General features: G+C 42.3%; 1 protein-coding gene across 5 annotated transcripts in view; it reads left to right on the top strand.

The window, feature by feature from the left end:
* Positions 1 to 17,046, top strand: part of kidins220a (kinase D-interacting substrate 220a) — a 41,777-nt gene that overhangs the window by 2,700 nt on the left and 22,031 nt on the right. For all 5 annotated transcript variants that reach the window (XM_019260189.2, XM_019260187.2, XM_019260192.2 and 2 more), the window contains exons 2-23: positions 1,786 to 1,944; positions 2,961 to 3,059; positions 3,776 to 3,874; positions 5,246 to 5,344; positions 5,587 to 5,685; positions 5,862 to 5,960; positions 7,005 to 7,202; positions 7,315 to 7,413; positions 7,613 to 7,711; positions 8,053 to 8,151; positions 8,279 to 8,456; positions 8,599 to 8,763; positions 8,927 to 9,106; positions 9,370 to 9,535; positions 9,751 to 9,902; positions 10,195 to 10,295; positions 10,402 to 10,587; positions 10,790 to 10,930; positions 11,861 to 12,098; positions 12,329 to 12,420; positions 14,478 to 14,622; positions 14,767 to 14,929. In XM_019260189.2, the coding sequence (XP_019115734.1) occupies positions 1,813 to 1,944; positions 2,961 to 3,059; positions 3,776 to 3,874; positions 5,246 to 5,344; positions 5,587 to 5,685; positions 5,862 to 5,960; positions 7,005 to 7,202; positions 7,315 to 7,413; positions 7,613 to 7,711; positions 8,053 to 8,151; positions 8,279 to 8,456; positions 8,599 to 8,763; positions 8,927 to 9,106; positions 9,370 to 9,535; positions 9,751 to 9,902; positions 10,195 to 10,295; positions 10,402 to 10,587; positions 10,790 to 10,930; positions 11,861 to 12,098; positions 12,329 to 12,420; positions 14,478 to 14,622; positions 14,767 to 14,929 (3,029 nt within the window). In that variant the 5' untranslated portion in view covers positions 1,786 to 1,812. The remainder of the gene's footprint in view (positions 1 to 1,785; positions 1,945 to 2,960; positions 3,060 to 3,775; positions 3,875 to 5,245; positions 5,345 to 5,586; positions 5,686 to 5,861; positions 5,961 to 7,004; positions 7,203 to 7,314; positions 7,414 to 7,612; positions 7,712 to 8,052; positions 8,152 to 8,278; positions 8,457 to 8,598; positions 8,764 to 8,926; positions 9,107 to 9,369; positions 9,536 to 9,750; positions 9,903 to 10,194; positions 10,296 to 10,401; positions 10,588 to 10,789; positions 10,931 to 11,860; positions 12,099 to 12,328; positions 12,421 to 14,477; positions 14,623 to 14,766; positions 14,930 to 17,046) is intronic.

Below are 17,046 nucleotides of genomic sequence, written 5' to 3'. Positions count from 1 at the left end.
TGTGTGAGCTTCCATCTGATTATTGCTCAACAGAGAGAGAGACAAATGTTTACTGATTGGTTCTTGTGTGGTGTTATCGTCCACCCATTGTGCTGAGAGACAAGGAGCTGAGGAGGGTGTGCCAACAGGCTCCTATTGCCTTCACTGTAAACAAAGGATTTTTTTCATTAAAGCATGACACTGTCTGATATGAGAGAACAGTTGGCAGGTAAATCCCTGACTGTTGAAACAGGGTCAGACTTCAGGAAAAAAAAAGGAAATAAATCTAGTTATTCATTGATTGGTCGCTCTGAATTTGACAGAAATTACTGTTTTGGGTCTATGTACCAACAGGCATGTGACATTTACTTTATTGATCCGTTTGTCTCGCAGAATACGTTGAAATATTGAGCAGCATTTTCTGCTAGTCTTTATGTGAAACCCATTGCCAAGGCAACTTGAAAGCAACGAAAGCTTCTCATTAATTCTGTGTTACTGTGGGCAGGAAGTGAGTCCGACCATGATGGAAGAGCCCAACTTGATGAATCATTAATGAGTTTTTCATCGATCGGATGAATCCCTACTACAGTTAAAACAACCCCGGTTGAGGGAGGTTCCCTTTTGTTCGAGGAAAAGATACATTTAATATCTGGAAAGCTTTGTCATCTTACGGTATATTAACGTGTTGTTGTGTGGAATAGTTACAGAAGTATCATTTGTGAGTACTGCTGTTGAGCCCCAGGTTTAAAATGGTTAAAAAATTACTCAGCGTTTACAGGAACATGCCAGTCTATGTCTGGGAAACTGGTGGAGTCAAAGTGGGCCGTGTGCATTGATTTGTCAGATGCAGACAATTACCTAACTACATCTTACTTCCATTTTCCCATCAATGCAAAGCAGCTTCAGTGGAATAGTGCGTAAAACAAACAAAATAAAACAGCACTTTTCTTGTTTCCTCCAATTTAAGGCGGTGGAGGAGGGTGGAACTAAGGTCGGTCTCAGTATAATTGGAGCTCACAGTTGAGCGCACCAATTGTCTCGAGGCATCATTACATCAAAGGATCGGAAAGTTTAAAGACTACTCTTCAGCGGTATTTGACGACTTAGTGGACTTTTGTGAGCGGAGCATTGCCTTCATTATACCAAGCAGACATATTTCAGTTCATGTTTTCAGCATGAGCAGACAGACTGAACTGAACCGAGTGCCCCCCTGTTCGCTCTCGTGTAATGAGCTTGTTCGCTGCGTCGTCCTATTAAAACTACACTTTTAAAATTTTGGATTGAAACGGATGCACGGACCCGTGTCCTAAAGATTGAGGAATCGATTTGTGTCGGCCTGTTTGTGCCTGATATGTCAGTAAAGGCTGACACAGGTGATTGTGCAGCCAATCTGTTCTTACTTTTAGAAGCAAAAAGCAGATAACAAAAATTCACATTCATGCAGATACAAGGACGTGCACACACTTGGTCATTTGTTCAATAAATCTACATTCATGCAGCATTTCATTCTTTTTTTAATAAGATTCATCCTCTTTTGTGATTGCATGTTGTGATGTTTATAGCCTGGCAGATGCAGCCTCTGTTTTTTGGTCTGTATGGGTGAGTTTGTGCGTGTGAGCTAGGCTTGGTCAGTACTTGTTTATTCCCTAGCATCACTTCAAAGATACACCACACCCTCTTCCTGGCTTCCATTTAACAACTTGCTTCTCTCTCAGTAGTGTTTGTACATTTAGCTGTGCAGGGCCAGATAGATGTTATTGGTCTTTTTAGCTGTGAATACTAATCTGCTTTCCTCTCGCTCTCCAGTGGTGTACAGGTGGTTAGCAGTCAGCCATGGATACCACCACCTCCCTCAAGATGACCTCTCTGGCCGTCCAGAGTCTGTTCAGCTACGTGGAGGAGGAGAACCTGGCTGCCATCAAAGCACATCTGGACAAGTTCAAAGATGTGGACAGCAGGAGTGATGTAAGTCAACCGTTAGCAAGCTAGAACGTGAAGTAATGTGAGGCTCTTGGAGATCATGTAACAAGTGCTTTGTGGGAAAAAAAAGGGCTAATAGAATCTGTTGTGAAACGAAACCACTAAAACTGATTGTAACACCATTTGCGAGAAGACACAGTACTTTAATTTGTGTTCGGCTTATGTGGTGTTAGTGTTGTCCTTTTTAAATTACCTGCAAAAGATATTTACCCTGCTTGAAAGTTTCCATGTTTCATTGTTTTAATGGGTTTAGATCACTTTTTCTGTTGATCAGTGTCTAAAAAGCTGCATCAAACCTCTATCTTTGATAAAAGAATTTGTACTTTCTGAAAAATTTAACATTGAAGCATCCTGAAAGAAACAGATCCAGAGTCTACATGTTCAGTATTTTGATCCATTGTAGCTGTAGTAGTTGTGATTAGTTAAAGGATCATCAACAAAGCCTACAACGAGCTGAACAAACTAATAAGTATCGTCTGTGTGGCCAAAGCCTGATATATCTGATTCCTCCATTTTGTCCGAAAACATCAGGGAGCCACATCCTTCATTTCAACGACCACGGACACTGAAGTTTATTGCCATGTCATTCCCACATAAACTGTCCTGCTGCTGCAAATACTCACTATAAAAAACCACATCCATGTCTGAACATAGTCCCTGGTATAAATGCACTATTTACTCCTGTGTGAGTAAAAAGAATTTTTAGGTATTATAGGTATGGACTTCTCAGAAAGTACTCAGAGACTGTTGGTTTTGTTTTTGTATTGTCAGTAAGAAAAATATAGATTAAACCATTTTTGTCATTTTATGTGTAAGCCATATTGCATTAAGGGATCAATTATCAGGTTGTCTTACAGTATAGGAATAAAGTTTAATCATCAAATGCTATCACTGGCTGTAATTTTTTTTTTCCGCAGAGGGTTACAGAGAAAACAGTATATTTAATTGGCTTGCTGGTGGGGTAAAATCAGTATCTGTTCTTCCCTCTCTCCTTGTTCCAGAACGGACAGACTCCCCTGATGGTGGCAGCAGAGCAGGGCAATCTGGAGATAGCACAAGAGCTCATTAGGAGAGGAGCCAACGTTAACTTGGACGATGTTGTAAGCATGCATACGCGCACACAAAACCTCTCACACTGCCTAATGTGAACATCCCCTCACGCACAGGCACACGTGGCGATATATAAGAGTCCAGGCACAGGTGAAAAACAATGCGGTCATTGTAACCACATCATCCACTTGACAAAGAAGACGTAGCTGAACTAGTGGTCTTGATGTTCCATCTTGCTGAACTCACCACAGTCAGGCTTAGTCCACAGCTATTATGAGCTGTCATGAGCCATAATGACAAGTCATTACACACTTTTACCTTCGCTCTTTTGACTAAATGACAGGATTTACTCACTGGCCAACACCCTGTTTCTTCAGGAGCCAGCCCCTCCACACGCACACACTCACGCATGCATATATATACCCTCCCACTTAGGCACACACATACATGCTCACACACTACACCTCTCATTACCATCTCACGTACATGTAACCTGCTATTACACATGGCACACTCAACGCTGTGTTCAATCTGGTGCTAACGCAGAACAAGAGAGGTGAAGTCTGTAGTCGCTGTTGTCTTTCACACTTTATTCTCTGACACTCCTGTATGCCCATGCGACACCGTGTTCCCATGAGCACCTGGTATGACCAGCTGGTAGGTACAGTGCTTTGGGCGTCCCGCGTAGTGCTTGGACAGACGTTTGTCGCACTGGATTCGGAGTCTGATGGGGGTTCCCAGGGTAACGGGTTGTCTATGTGTGCAGGACTGCTGGACGGCGTTGATCTCAGCAGCTAAGGAGGGCCACATCGATGTGGTGAGGGAACTGCTCGAGAACAATGCTAACCTGGAACATCGAGACATGGTGAGAGTAAAGAGTTACTGGAATCTTTTTTTTTTTTCATTTCACATCTACTGTCGGTATTCTGTTTTTATATATTAAAAACTTAGTTGTATCATGCCATCATCCAAAACTTCATACTATACAATATTAAGTAAAAATATACTAATGAATATTAAGTCAACAAAAGGACATTCTGGCGGTTTAGGGGATGAGAATGTGTGTCATGTAATCACAGCGTCCTTAACTCGATTCTGGAGATCTTTAGAAGAAAATGATAAAATAAAATCAGAGACTATTGGATAGTAATGTATCCTCAGCACCAGTCTGACATGACATTTTGTGTTAAACAACATGGGACAATAAGAAACAGTGTCATATTTCTAAAAATACTTTAAACATGAAACTTAAGACGTGACAAGTTGCTCTACTTGTACTCCAAGTTGACGCTCAATATGTAGCCTTCATACGATTTAAGTTATAACAAAGTTATGACGTCTTGGTTGTATGCACATTAATGGTTTCTGCTGGTTGAACGGGACGAACCATTAGCTATGAAATGGATATAAAATGAAATTACTTCATGTGTGATGGCTCCTCTCTAGTAGTAATCCCATTTACTGAGCTCTGGTTGTCTCAGCATTTGGCAATGATATGATTTAGTCTCTGCGTATGGACTTGTCAGAGGCGGACAGTTGTCTGCAGGCTTGCTGGGGCAGCTATTCTGTATATTCATGAGTAAACTATTGGCAAAATGCAGATGAGCTTCAGATATTTGTTACCTGGGGCTGAGCGTGTGCAGTATTAGTTGTTATGTCCCAGCGTGAATTTCCAGCAGCCAGCTAAAAATGTAATCCTGTAAAGCAGTAACTCTCAGTGGGTGGTGTAAGTGATGTAGATATTTCTATATCCACACTCAAAGATTACATTTATTTCCATTCCTTCATCATTTTATCACGTATGACGAGACATGATTTTCAATCATCGGCCTCTGTGACTTTATCGAAGTGACTCAGGACAGCTCTATCAGCTGACTCATTACCGTGCGGGACATGTCTAAGCTGCACAGGACAGATCACAGCCAGTCATCACAGTGGGATTATAATAAACCACACAGTGTGATACTGTTCACTCACTGGAAAGTGTGTCACACCAGCTGTAAATAGCACATTTTCCTACCACAAAATCTGCTTAGATTCCACCTGTTTTGTAAGGCTTGAATTTAATACTCTTGTTGCCCTTAAACCTTATTATGAAATGATACCTGTAATTAATTGTCCAGAATATTACACACACATATTTTATATGTAGATCTGTTGCGTAATCATGACCAAATCCTCTGTTTTCACCTCATTATTTAACTGTTTTATGTGTGTGTGTGTGTATCCTACTCAGGGAGGTTGGACTGCTCTCATGTGGGCAGCCTATAAAGGTCGTACAGATGTGGCCCGGCTGCTCTTGGAAAAAGAAGCTAATCCCAACATCACTGGTCAGGTACTAAGACTGGACACACTGTATATCATCATATCATTTGTTGTAAATGACAGTAAACATAACTTCAGAGCAACAAAAAATGTAAACGCAACGACAGGCCCTCTAGACCTGCACGTACAATGCCCTCCCATCATCTGTTTTCAGTCATGTGAGGCGCCTTAAAGTGTTAGTACGACCGCAGGCCTGACACTGATCATTAGTTACTGTCAGCATGACTTCACCCTGGTCCTCTGCCCCAACAGTACAGCGTCTACCCCATTATCTGGGCGGCAGGTCGAGGCCACGCTGAGATTGTCCATCTCCTGCTGCAGCACGGAGCCAAGGTCAACTGCTCCGACAAGGTAACTACACGCTGACAGATGTTCATCATTTACTTGTTTTTAATCACGCCGAAGATTAAAAGATTCTTCCTTTATTTATTATCCTTGCTACATAATTATTTACAGGTCCCTGGGTTGTTGGCTAAATCATCTCTCACCACTGATGTCTCATGCACTCTATCACATTTTCTTCACAGTATGGTACCACTCCTTTGATCTGGGCAGCCAGGAAGGGCCACTACGAATGTGTGATGCACCTTCTAGCCAATGGGGCTGATGTGGATCAAGAAGGAGCAGTAAGTGAATTTGTCTGAAGCATTCAATGTCCAACTTTCAACAGAACTTTCTTTACAAAGTTAAACTTACAGAGACACTTAGTTTGGCCTTTTTATTCACACTGCTGTTGTCTGTGTGACTTAAAAACAACAGGAAGTCTTACCCATATTACAATTCTTCACACCCACACTTATTTGATGTAGCATTATTTATCAATGTTCCCTGAGCAGTGTTAATATCAGTAGTCTGAACAGGTAGCTTAACAGCTGAGCAGGTCCAATTTCGTTTTGGGATCATGGGTACCACGACACACAAAGCGTCCTGTTCTCACCAGTATAGTTTTCACACAATCAAGATTTAATGCGCCCAAGCACATTAGTAAACAGCAATATTAAATAATTGATTGGATCTGTGATGTAGCACATCTGTGCTCCTTCGAGTCATGTTGCATCTGTGCTGACACAAACTGAGTGATGTGATGGTTTGATGTGAAGCATCAATAATCAGATGGAACTATAGTAGCTAATGTTGCAGAGCAATTAATTTATATGTAATTAAGACTCTAGTGCCTGGAAAAATATATGAGTTATTGAGCTTGCTCAACAATATGTCCATAATGTATTGTCAATGAGCCTGTAGTTTCTCTAAGAGCTGCTGAAAAAAGATGATTTGAGTTTCCTAATCTTAACTGTAAATTATTCAGTATTTGACATGCTGAACACTAACCAACACAAATCTTCACGCTCAATCAAGCAGAGAGAAAAATCTGTAAGGCTTAATGTTGTTGTCATTATCGGTTATTTGTTTTCTCGATTCATGGATTCAATGTTCGGTCCATAAAATGGTGAAAAATGTTGATCACGGTGACCACCCTCCAATGTTTTGTTTTGTCCACAACCCAAGATATTCAGTTTACTGTCATAGATGACTAAACAAACAAGAAAGTATTCACATTTTTGAAGCTTAAATCAGAGAATTCGGATACCTTTTAGGATCAAGAATGAACTGATTGATTGCTTAATCGTTGCAGCTTTAAAATTCTTCTTTTTTGTCGTTCTTTTCAGAACTCAATGACGGCTCTGATTGTGGGAGTGAAAGGTGGTTATACAGAGGTTGTTAAGGAGCTGCTGAAGAGGAACCCAAATGTCAACATGACGGACAAAGATGGCAACACAGCCCTGGCCATTGCTGCCAAGGAGGGACACACCGAGATCGTACAGGACCTGCTTGATGCTGGCACCTATGTCAATGTCCCGGACAGGGTGAGGCCACCCTACAGCAGCCTTACAAGCTTTCTGTGTAGAAGAGTGTTTGAAATACATACGGAAGTTCAATTCACTTCATGTCTCATTTTCTTTTCTGTTGCTCTTTCAGAGTGGGGAGACAATGCTGATTGGAGCGGTGAGAGGAGGTCATGTGGAGATAGTCCGAGCTCTGCTGAACAAATACGCAGATATTGACGTCAGGGGCCAGGTAGGAGCTCCTCTGTCACTATATCTTTGTGACCCTATTGATGTTTAGAAGGAGGCAGGAGGCCTTCTTATGTTCTCTGGCTTTGTTGTTTCTTGGAGAAGTGAACTTTAATCCACGAGTTAGAATTACACAAACATACACGAGTAATCCTGCTACATAAACAGACAGACTTAGATCCTCTTTGTCTTTTCCACATCAGGATGGAAAGACTGCCCTCTACTGGGCAGTGGAGAAGGGCAATGCTACCATGGTGAGAGACATCCTGCAGTGTAACCCTGACACAGAGAGCTGCACTAAGGTACAGTAAAGTGCACTTTACTCTAAAGTAGAGCACTCTGTTTCATCCTTGAGATTTCTTCAAAAAAATCATGTTTTTCTCTTTATTTCTCCTGATGTCTCATATATTGTTTTAAAAGTTTTTTTTATTTCTATACTCAGAAATCTGCTGTTTCTGATAAATTTGTTGACAAGAAATGTGGGTAGACGACTATGAATATTGCTTCATAAGAGCCTACATTACCCCTGTAGTATTTTTCACTCGAGTATTCTTGATTAATTATAAAAGTCCAATCTGTATAGACTTTTACGTTCCAAATAAATGTTAGAATGATATTGATGAAGTGTATCTTTGTGTTTTAGGAGGGAGAGACTCCACTTATTAAAGCCACAAAAATGAGGAACATAGAGATAGTGGAACTGCTGCTGGATAAAGGAGCCAAGGTGTCTGCACTGGACAAGGTACTTTTTTAAAACACACTTGCACTTTGCACTCTGTATAGATACAGAAATCTTGTCATAAAACTACTTTCAGTGCGTTATTTAGTTTTGTTTCTTTTTTTTCCCCCCTGTGTTTTACTTCACTTAGAAAGGAGACACGCCCCTCCACATTGCCATCCGAGGAAGAAGTCGAAAGTTGGCCGAGCTGCTGCTGAGGAATCCTAAAGATGGCCGCCTGCTTTACCGGCCCAACAAAGCTGGAGAGACACCATACAACATCGATTGTACCCACCAGAAAAGCATCCTCACACAGATATTTGGAGCCAGTACGACCCGTTTCTTTATTTCATTCAGAAAGAATCGTTTGATAAAACAAGCTCTTAGCTGCAAAAGTTTAAACTGTTTTATGTTGTCTTCTCTCATCTTCTACACTTTTTTATCATTTCTCTCTCTCTCTTTATGTCTCAGAGCACCTCTCCCCATCTGAGTCAGATGGAGACATGTTGGGTTATGACCTGTATAGCAGTGCTCTAGCAGACATCCTCAGTGAGCCCACCATGCAGCCACCTATTTGTGTTGGACTGTACGCTCAGTGGGGTAGCGGCAAGTCTTTCCTCCTTAAGAAACTGGAGGGTAAGTAAGCGCACACCATTTAAATACTGTCTCATACAGAGAAGAAAAGTGCCGGATTGTAGAAATGTGCTTTTTGGACAGCACCTCTCATCTGTTTTGCCAGGTTGAAATACCTGACGTGAGATTTTTTTCTGACTTCTTTTACCTTCCTCTTGTCCAACAGATGAGATGAAGACCTTTGCAGGCCAGCAGATAGAGCCATTGTTCCAGTTCTCTTGGCTGGTAGTCTTTCTCACCCTGCTGCTCTGCGGCTCGGTGGCTGTGGTTCTGGGTTTTACTGTGGATCACAGACTGGCGATTGCTGTTTCTCTCAGCCTCCTTGCCCTGCTCTACATCTTTTTTGGTGAGAAGACAGATCTGCTAGTGATGCACTAATGGATGACTTTAAAGAAACTCTGTTTTCATTTGACCTGCTCCAGAGGGCAGCAGCCTCCTTGGAAGTGATTGAATTACATAATGGTTTATTAGTATTAGTATTCTGGTTTCAGGACCACAAAGAGAGTTCTAAATTATTTAAATAAATATGTTATTTTATATGTTTATACAAAGCTGTTACCGAAACTAATGTCAGCTAAAACAAGTGTAATAATGATCTAATGTCTCCAGTGTTGGTGTACTTTGGAAGTCGACGCGAAAGAGAGAGCTGGAACTGGGCATGGGTCATCAGCACCCGTCTGGCTCGCCAAGTCGGTTACATGGAGCTGCTGCTCAAACTGATGTTTGTCAACCCCCCTGAACTTCCTGAGCAGACCACCCGTGCTCTACCTGTCAGGTGACAGTGACACACATACACACACAAACTCACTAATTTCTGTCTGTTCACCGGGTCTAAGACAAAGAAATGTTAACACTTCACAATTGCAGTCCCATTTTGTATTTGTTGAGTTGTAAAACGTGCATAGGTTAATGCTATTGACTCTTGCATCTATCTGCAGTTTGCTGTGTGACTGAACAAATGAAATAATCTCTTTCTCACATGTCACACAGGTTCTTGTTTACAGACTATAATCGTCTGTCCAGCGTTGGAGGGGAAACCTCCATGGCTGAGATGATTGCCACGCTCTCAGATGCCTGTGAGAGGGAGTTTGGCTTCATGGCCACCAGGCTTTTCAGGGTTTTCAAGAACGATGAGGTCCAAGGTGACGTCACAGTCTTTCAACCAGCACACAAAGTCACTGTCCTGTAAAACTCTTATTGAGATTAAAAAGAATCTACTATGCAATGACAAGCTTGATTTATTATGAGTCAGTGGCTGACAAATTGAAATACGTACAGTTTTTGTAAAACCAAAATTTCAAATGAAATAGATCTATTAAAATAATAAAATAAACTGTTTATGCGGCCTTTTCAGATTATTTAGAAAATCTATCTTTTGTTGGGGATTTGAACTGTGCATCTCTCACATTTTCCTCGACCTTCCTCATACTCCAGGTAAAAAATGGAAGAAAACATGTTGTGTTCCCTCCTTCGTGCTGTTTGCCTTGACACTGGGATGCCTGATCACCGGTATGGCCCTGTTGGCCATCTTTAAGGTGGGTCAGAGCAACAAAATGGAGAGCCTTTGTTTAAACCGTATGTTCTCAAACCAGTAGGTCACTGGACAGTCCAATAATCGGTTCCAATGCTTTTATTTTCCAGGTGGATCCTGAGAACTTGACAGTAAACGCAGTGCTGATAGCCATGGCCAGTGTGGTGGGCCTAGCCTTGCTGCTCAACTGTAGGACCTGGTGGCAGGTGGCCGACTCCGTCCTCAATTCCCAGAGGAAACGACTACACAGCGCTGCCAACAACTTGCACAAACTCAAGAGTGAAGGATTTATGAAGGTAGACTAATTCATTTAAGTCATTGTAACTAATCAGGGACAAATGGAAATCTTTTGACATCCTGTTGTCATGGCTAAAGGGGCTTTCCATTTGCTTAAGAAGTTGTGAATCTGTAGTTCCTAATCCAATCAATTTCCCATCCCACACAAACATTGAAAATTAAATTGTTTTGAGACATTTATTTTTTCCCCCGTTACACCAGGTTCTGAAGCATGAAGTGGAGCTAATGTCAAAAATGGCCAAAACCATTGATGGTTTCACCCAGAACCAGACACGCATGGCCGTCATCATCGACGGACTGGACGCCTGTGAGCAGGACAAAGTGCTGCAGATGCTGGACACGGTGCGTGTTTGCACATGATTCTGTGGGTGGGCACATGAACGATGAGTGCAGCTTGATAACAAGATAATATCCAAATCTGTCACTTAAGCAAATTTACAACCATGAGAGAGTCTGATGTAGAGCAGCTGCCATGTGGCCTTAACTTTTAGTGTGTCTTTCACCTGTGCAAACAGACCCCACACATCTTCAGTAGCGTGAAGCTACCCTGGTGTTCCCAGCTGCCTCAGTTCAGCTCCAACTTGAGATTTGTCCTCCCAGCTGCTGTAATAGAATTTCCTTTAGCTAAATGTTATTATTTGGTGAAGTAATCCCAGAGAAGATGGCAACCTCCTGTGTGCTAATGTAATCTTCTCATCTCTGAAAGCACCTCCTAGTCACTCTGAAACCATCTTCAGTTCAGAGAAATTCAAACGCAGTGCTCTGAAATCGTCTTTTCTTTTTTTTTGTAGGTTACACAAATAAACAATTTTTTTTTTCTCTCTTCAGTCTGTGCCCTTTTCCTATTAGATAATGTGCTTTTATGATGCCGACATCATGTGATGGAGTCTTAGTTGATGGTGTCAACAGCTGCTGTGGGGACAGATGTTCATCATCTTGTGGGTCGAAGCTGAGGGTGCTTGCCGGGGGTTAACAAACCATGTGTGCATGTAGCACAAATCGATGTCCTGTGATACTTGGACAATGTCCCTTAGTTAGCAGAGTGGAAATCCCCCAACACCATGTGCTGCGGATAGTTTACAGATTGTAAAGTACCCCTGTTGACATTAAAGTAGAGAGATCTGCTATGCTAAAAACTCAGAGTTTTTCACATGACTGAACCAAATCAGTTTCATTGCAGAAAGTAGTGCAGCTGGCTGATTAAGATTGTGGAATAACATACACAGTTGCAGAAGATGTTTTTTACAACTTATACTGCTCTTCTCGTTGCAGGTCAGGGTGCTCTTCTCCAAAGGTCCTTTTATCTCCATCTTTGCCAGTGACCCCCATATTATCATCAAAGCTATCAACCAAAACCTCAACAGTGTGCTGAGAGACTCTAACATCAACGGACATGACTACATGAGGAACATCGTTCACCTGCCAGTATTCCTCAACAGCAGAGGCCTCAGTACGGCCAAAAAACTCTGCATGGTGGCTCCCACCAATGGAGAGGCAATGCCTGCTGAGGGTACGGACAAGGGCTATTATACATATTGTATTGTATACATGTACATGGAGGATATCAAACTGTTTTGGAGATAAATCTAATACTTTGTGTCTTTTCCTCTCTCTCTCTCTCTCTCTCTCTCTCTCTCTCTCTCTCTCTCTCTCTCTCTCTCTCTCTCTCTCTCTCTCTCTCTTTCTCTTTCTCTTTCTCTTTCTCTCTCTCTCTCTCTCTTTCTCTCTTTCTCTCTCCAGGATGGCATGAAGACATGGACCGGAAGATGTCTCAGACCAGCCTAGGCCAAGACCAGGCCAAGTTTGGCAGCAAGAACGCGCTAAACCGCAGGGTAACAGATATTTAAGTCGGGTTTATTTATAAAGAACAATATCGCATGCAGTGATTTGTTGTTTACAGACCCACATCAATGGTTTACGACCCCAGACATGGATGGCACATAAACAAAACACCACTTCTCAGATGGCTGGTGCGGTATGAGTTGTAGGTGGAAGAATTGTGTCAACAATTGTAGACAGGCAATAACAGAAGTACAAGTCCAAGAGTAGGATTGTACTAAATCCAAATTGGATTTACAAAGGCCGATACATCAACCTCTATATATTCTACTTGTCACCCTAAATAGACACAGTCTAAAAGCCGACGATAAATTGCAGAGAAGCTTTTGATACAAAGTTAAAATGCAGACAGCTGTATTGTTTCTAGAATGTGGTCAAATAAATTTGTTTCCCCACCACGCTTATTCCCACAACACTCATGTTATCTGGAAATATCATGAAGCTGGAATCAAACCAAATTAAAATGTTAGCTCACCACAACATGAATCGAAAACATTGGATTAGGGTTAGAGTTGCTGCCTTGGAAACTCTCACTGCTCTCTCTGTTTCCCCCCCTCCTCCCTGAAGAGGGGGGGGTGATCAGTACAGGCGTGGTGTTGGCAGGCAGCGCAGAGGCCAGAGGACAGAAGGAGACACACCGAGACGAGAAGAGAGAGGTGCTCGGTGTGCGGCCAAGGTTCCTGGTGTAATTGATGTAATGACTGTTTATCCTTCCTGCTGCGTTGCCACAGCCTAATGACAAGGCCTAGCAGCAGTGGGTCCCTGTGACAAAACACTGGCACCAGGTCTGCTGGCAGGAGGCTAAGTGACTCTGCTGCTGTCGCTGATGCCTACCTCCCCCCCTGCGAGACCTTCCCACTACCCCTCCTTCCTTCCCGCCTCCCTCTCTTGTTTGTTTGTTTGACATTTGTTTGTACCCCGGGTTTATCTGGTACCCTCAATTATTGGTGTTGGCCTTTATTATGAGGCGGCATGCTCTTTTTATTTGCCCTCCGCCACTAGCTAGCTCTTGGCAGGAGGGCCCTCTTTCTACAAGTGGAGCTTAAAATGAGGGCGAGCGGGGGTGAGAAATGATTTAGTGGCTCTCCATTTTCATGTGGATTCTCAAGTTGTGGATGACATAAGGGGTATCTCTGCAATTTTATTTCCATTTACCGGAATTTAATGAATCTAAAATCTATTTATAAAAAAAATAAAGGAACCATTTTTCAGAGAATGATGTAACGGTGTATCAGCTTGAGAAGTAAGTATTACTTACTTAAGTATATAAGTAAATTACAGTCAAAATAAATATATGTAATGGAAAATCAGCCACATAGGACTGACTGTATGATAGACCTTTTCAGTTTTGACTGAGTAGTGGCCATATGTTTCATCTCTCTGAGAAAGAGGTCATGAGACTGGTGTTACGACTTCAAAGTCAACCAAAAGCCTCGCCTTGGCTCATGACCATGGCAGCTGTCTGATATCATCACAGATGTTCTCCGGTAGATCTGTGTCAATAGCTCGCCTGTGTGTCATGGCTGTTCAGCATTGGACAGTAGCTCTTTTGATTTGTATTTGCAGTCACAGGGAATTACGTTTTTTTCTCACGAAACCATAGATGATGTAAAAGGAAGGAAGAGAGAAAAAGGGTTTATCCTTAGAGTGACCAAATGGAAGAAAACCTCACTTTTAATTGGTTTAATTGGTCTCATGGTGCACAGCTTGTAGCAGTGTTGGTGTACACTGATTTGAAATCTTCTGCAAGGGTTAAGAATGATGTATGACTTCCCAGTACAAGTATATGGCTGTTGATTGTCTCCTGTGGCTGTAGTGGTTTTACATCTGTCACTGAGAATAAAAATGCAATTTAGATTCTTTATTTACGAGACAGATACAGATATGATTTCTTACCTGCCACTTGATTGATTAAAGTTGCGTTCAAACGACAAATGAAACTGTAGTCTTGGAGACATATCAGAGACTTTAATGTTGCTAATTTAGACAGAAACAACAATTTGTGCTAATATAAGTTTCTGTTTTTGTTTTTTTTGTGTACTCTGTTAAGGACACATACCGGCGTCGGCAGATGCAGAGGACCATCACCAGACAGATGTCCTTCGACCTGACCAAGCTGCTGGTGACCGAGGACTGGTTCAGTGATATCAGCCCACAGACCATGAGGCGGCTGCTCAACATTGTGTCTATCACAGGTAAACCATAAAACATATTCTGCTTGAGCACCGCCCATAATTATTAACAACCTCACCTCTCTTTTTTTAATGCCACAACTTTTGAGCGTAAGTAGACCAGAGACTTCTAAGGCCACTAATCATCCATCCATCCATTGTTGACAGGTCGTCTGTTGCGGGCCAATCAGATCATCTTTAACTGGGACCGGCTGGCGTCATGGATCAACCTGACGGAAGAGTGGCCTTACAGGACTTCGTGGATCATCCTCTTTTTAGAAGAGACCGAAGGAGTATCTGACCAGGTCGCTCTCAAGACCATTTATGAGAGGTACGAACACACACACACACGTCTCTAGTTACTTATCTGATCTACAAGTCGTACGGGCGTCTTCAATACACCTGCATAGCTTATTATTTCATTTTTATTTTAAAGCCATCACTCTCTCTCTACATTGGGGTGTGACATTAACAGACTCAGACTACCTTTGACACAAGATAAAATAGAAATGAGGTCACATGAGTTAAGCTCGATCATCGTAAGTAAAACACTGAATCACTGCAGTGTTATTTGTGTCTTGACCTTCCTGACGAGATCAAATAGCCAAAGCAGAATTTAAGAGTCGCAGCTTCTTGATGCTCTCTCTTTTGAAATACTGATATAAGCCACTGTGACCAGCAGGTGGCAGTAGAGGCTTTTGTTTTCCTTGTGGGCTACCTTTGTCGAGGGTGACTGCCAGTGGCTGAGAGTGCCACACTAATTGGCAGCTGACAGACAGATTTTGTAATTGATCATAATGCACAGGGCAAATGATGACCGTATTATTACCTGAACATGTCCAGATTCGTGAGAGGTCATATTTTCTTAAAGCTGAGAGTTATTTAAGCTCAGACATGTTTAGTAGAGCAGTAAAGGAAAAGCCTCGTACCTCTGTCTGTGTGTGTGTGTGTGTGTGTGTGTGTGTGTGTGTGTGTATAAACAGTATAACTGCTCATGCCTTTGTACGTGTGTGGTCACGGATGCTTTTAGGCGTGCTCACCGCACACGAGAGGAGAAGAACCGACACAGGCTGAGTCGCTGGGCTTGGGTGCTGTTCTGCATCAGTCGCTGGCCTTTAAAGGTTGCACTCTGTCACAATACACTAGTGCCTACGACTCCTGCGGCAGTAAAGTGTCACAGACTGTTACTGTCAGCCAGTCAGCCAGCTAGATTCGGCAGACAATCCTCCCTCCCCCATCTCTAAGGCAAGCCACTGCTTCATTAGACTAGGTTTTCGCTGTACGGTTTTCAGAGGACAATAGGCATTACCTTTTATTTTATTTTTTATTTATGACAGTCAAGTGTTACATAGGATCTGTACATGTACACAGAGAGCAAGGTATTAGATGAGAAGTGTCTGAGTTTTTCTGCCGACGATGATATCTATCTTTTTATTTAGGCAGAAAAACAAGTCACTACACTTTCCTGTTACACAGGAAATTTAAGTACAGTGAACACCCTAAAGGAAATACTTGAAGCCTGGGAGATATAATTATATTCTAGGGCACCCATAAAATTCTGCAGTTTATACACCGAGAGGCCTGTATTGAAGTGCCTTTACCACAGCATGGGACAGGGCTTATACTGTTCATTAGACTTAATATAGCCATCGTCTTGTTTTTGACCAACGGTCCTGTCTTTCTTTATCTTCCTCCTCACTGGATGTCGTTCCAAATGGCTGCTCTGTTCTGCAGTGGCCATCGGAGAAGCGGCCTTAATGATGATGACAGGAAGCCTCAAACAGCCTAAACACAACGCCTTGCCTAGAGGCCTTATCTCTTGCGCTAATCTTCCGCTGATAAGACTCAGGCCTCTGTCTGTGTATCTTTTTCTGTCTCTCTGCTCTTTTCTTCCTCTTTCTTATGATCTCAGGCTCTTTAGGTCCCTTTTTTTTTTGTTCTGGATGAGATATTCTGTCTTTTTCTCTTATCGATGGATAGGCACTTGACTGGCCTCTCAGAACCTCAGCCCCCTTCTCCTCGACTGTCTGCCTGCTTGAGACATGGATAGCTAAATCTCTTTGCTTTCCCTTTAAGCACACGTGCTTATACGCAGCTCACTTCTCATCTTGTTGCTTAAATTCAAACCATTTCCTGTATCTTATGGTTGGTATATATTCTGCTGAAGTCTATTACCACAAGAGAAAATTGGTTTTTCCGACCTCATGCGTGTGCTTCGTGTGTGTTTAAGCATGCATACATGTGTACGAGTTGTTGTGTTCAGCCGTTTTTTACACAGCGAAACTGCACATCCCCTGAGCGTTACTAAGTGAATATATTAGTGGTGAAGTGAACGTGGGGGTGAGTCAGCCCCTTATAGGTCAACTGTCGCCCTGCATCTCAGTCACATGGCAGCATGCGCTTCCTCTCCTCTCCTCTTTGTCAGGCTTGCTGCAGCTCAGCAGGCCA

This window comes from Larimichthys crocea, chromosome XXIV (assembly GCF_000972845.2).
Source record: "Larimichthys crocea isolate SSNF chromosome XXIV, L_crocea_2.0, whole genome shotgun sequence".
NCBI classification, from domain to species: Eukaryota; Metazoa; Chordata; class Actinopteri; family Sciaenidae; genus Larimichthys; species Larimichthys crocea.
The sequence above is the reverse complement of the archived record's forward strand: the minus strand, read 5'-3'. Positions and strand labels throughout refer to the sequence as shown.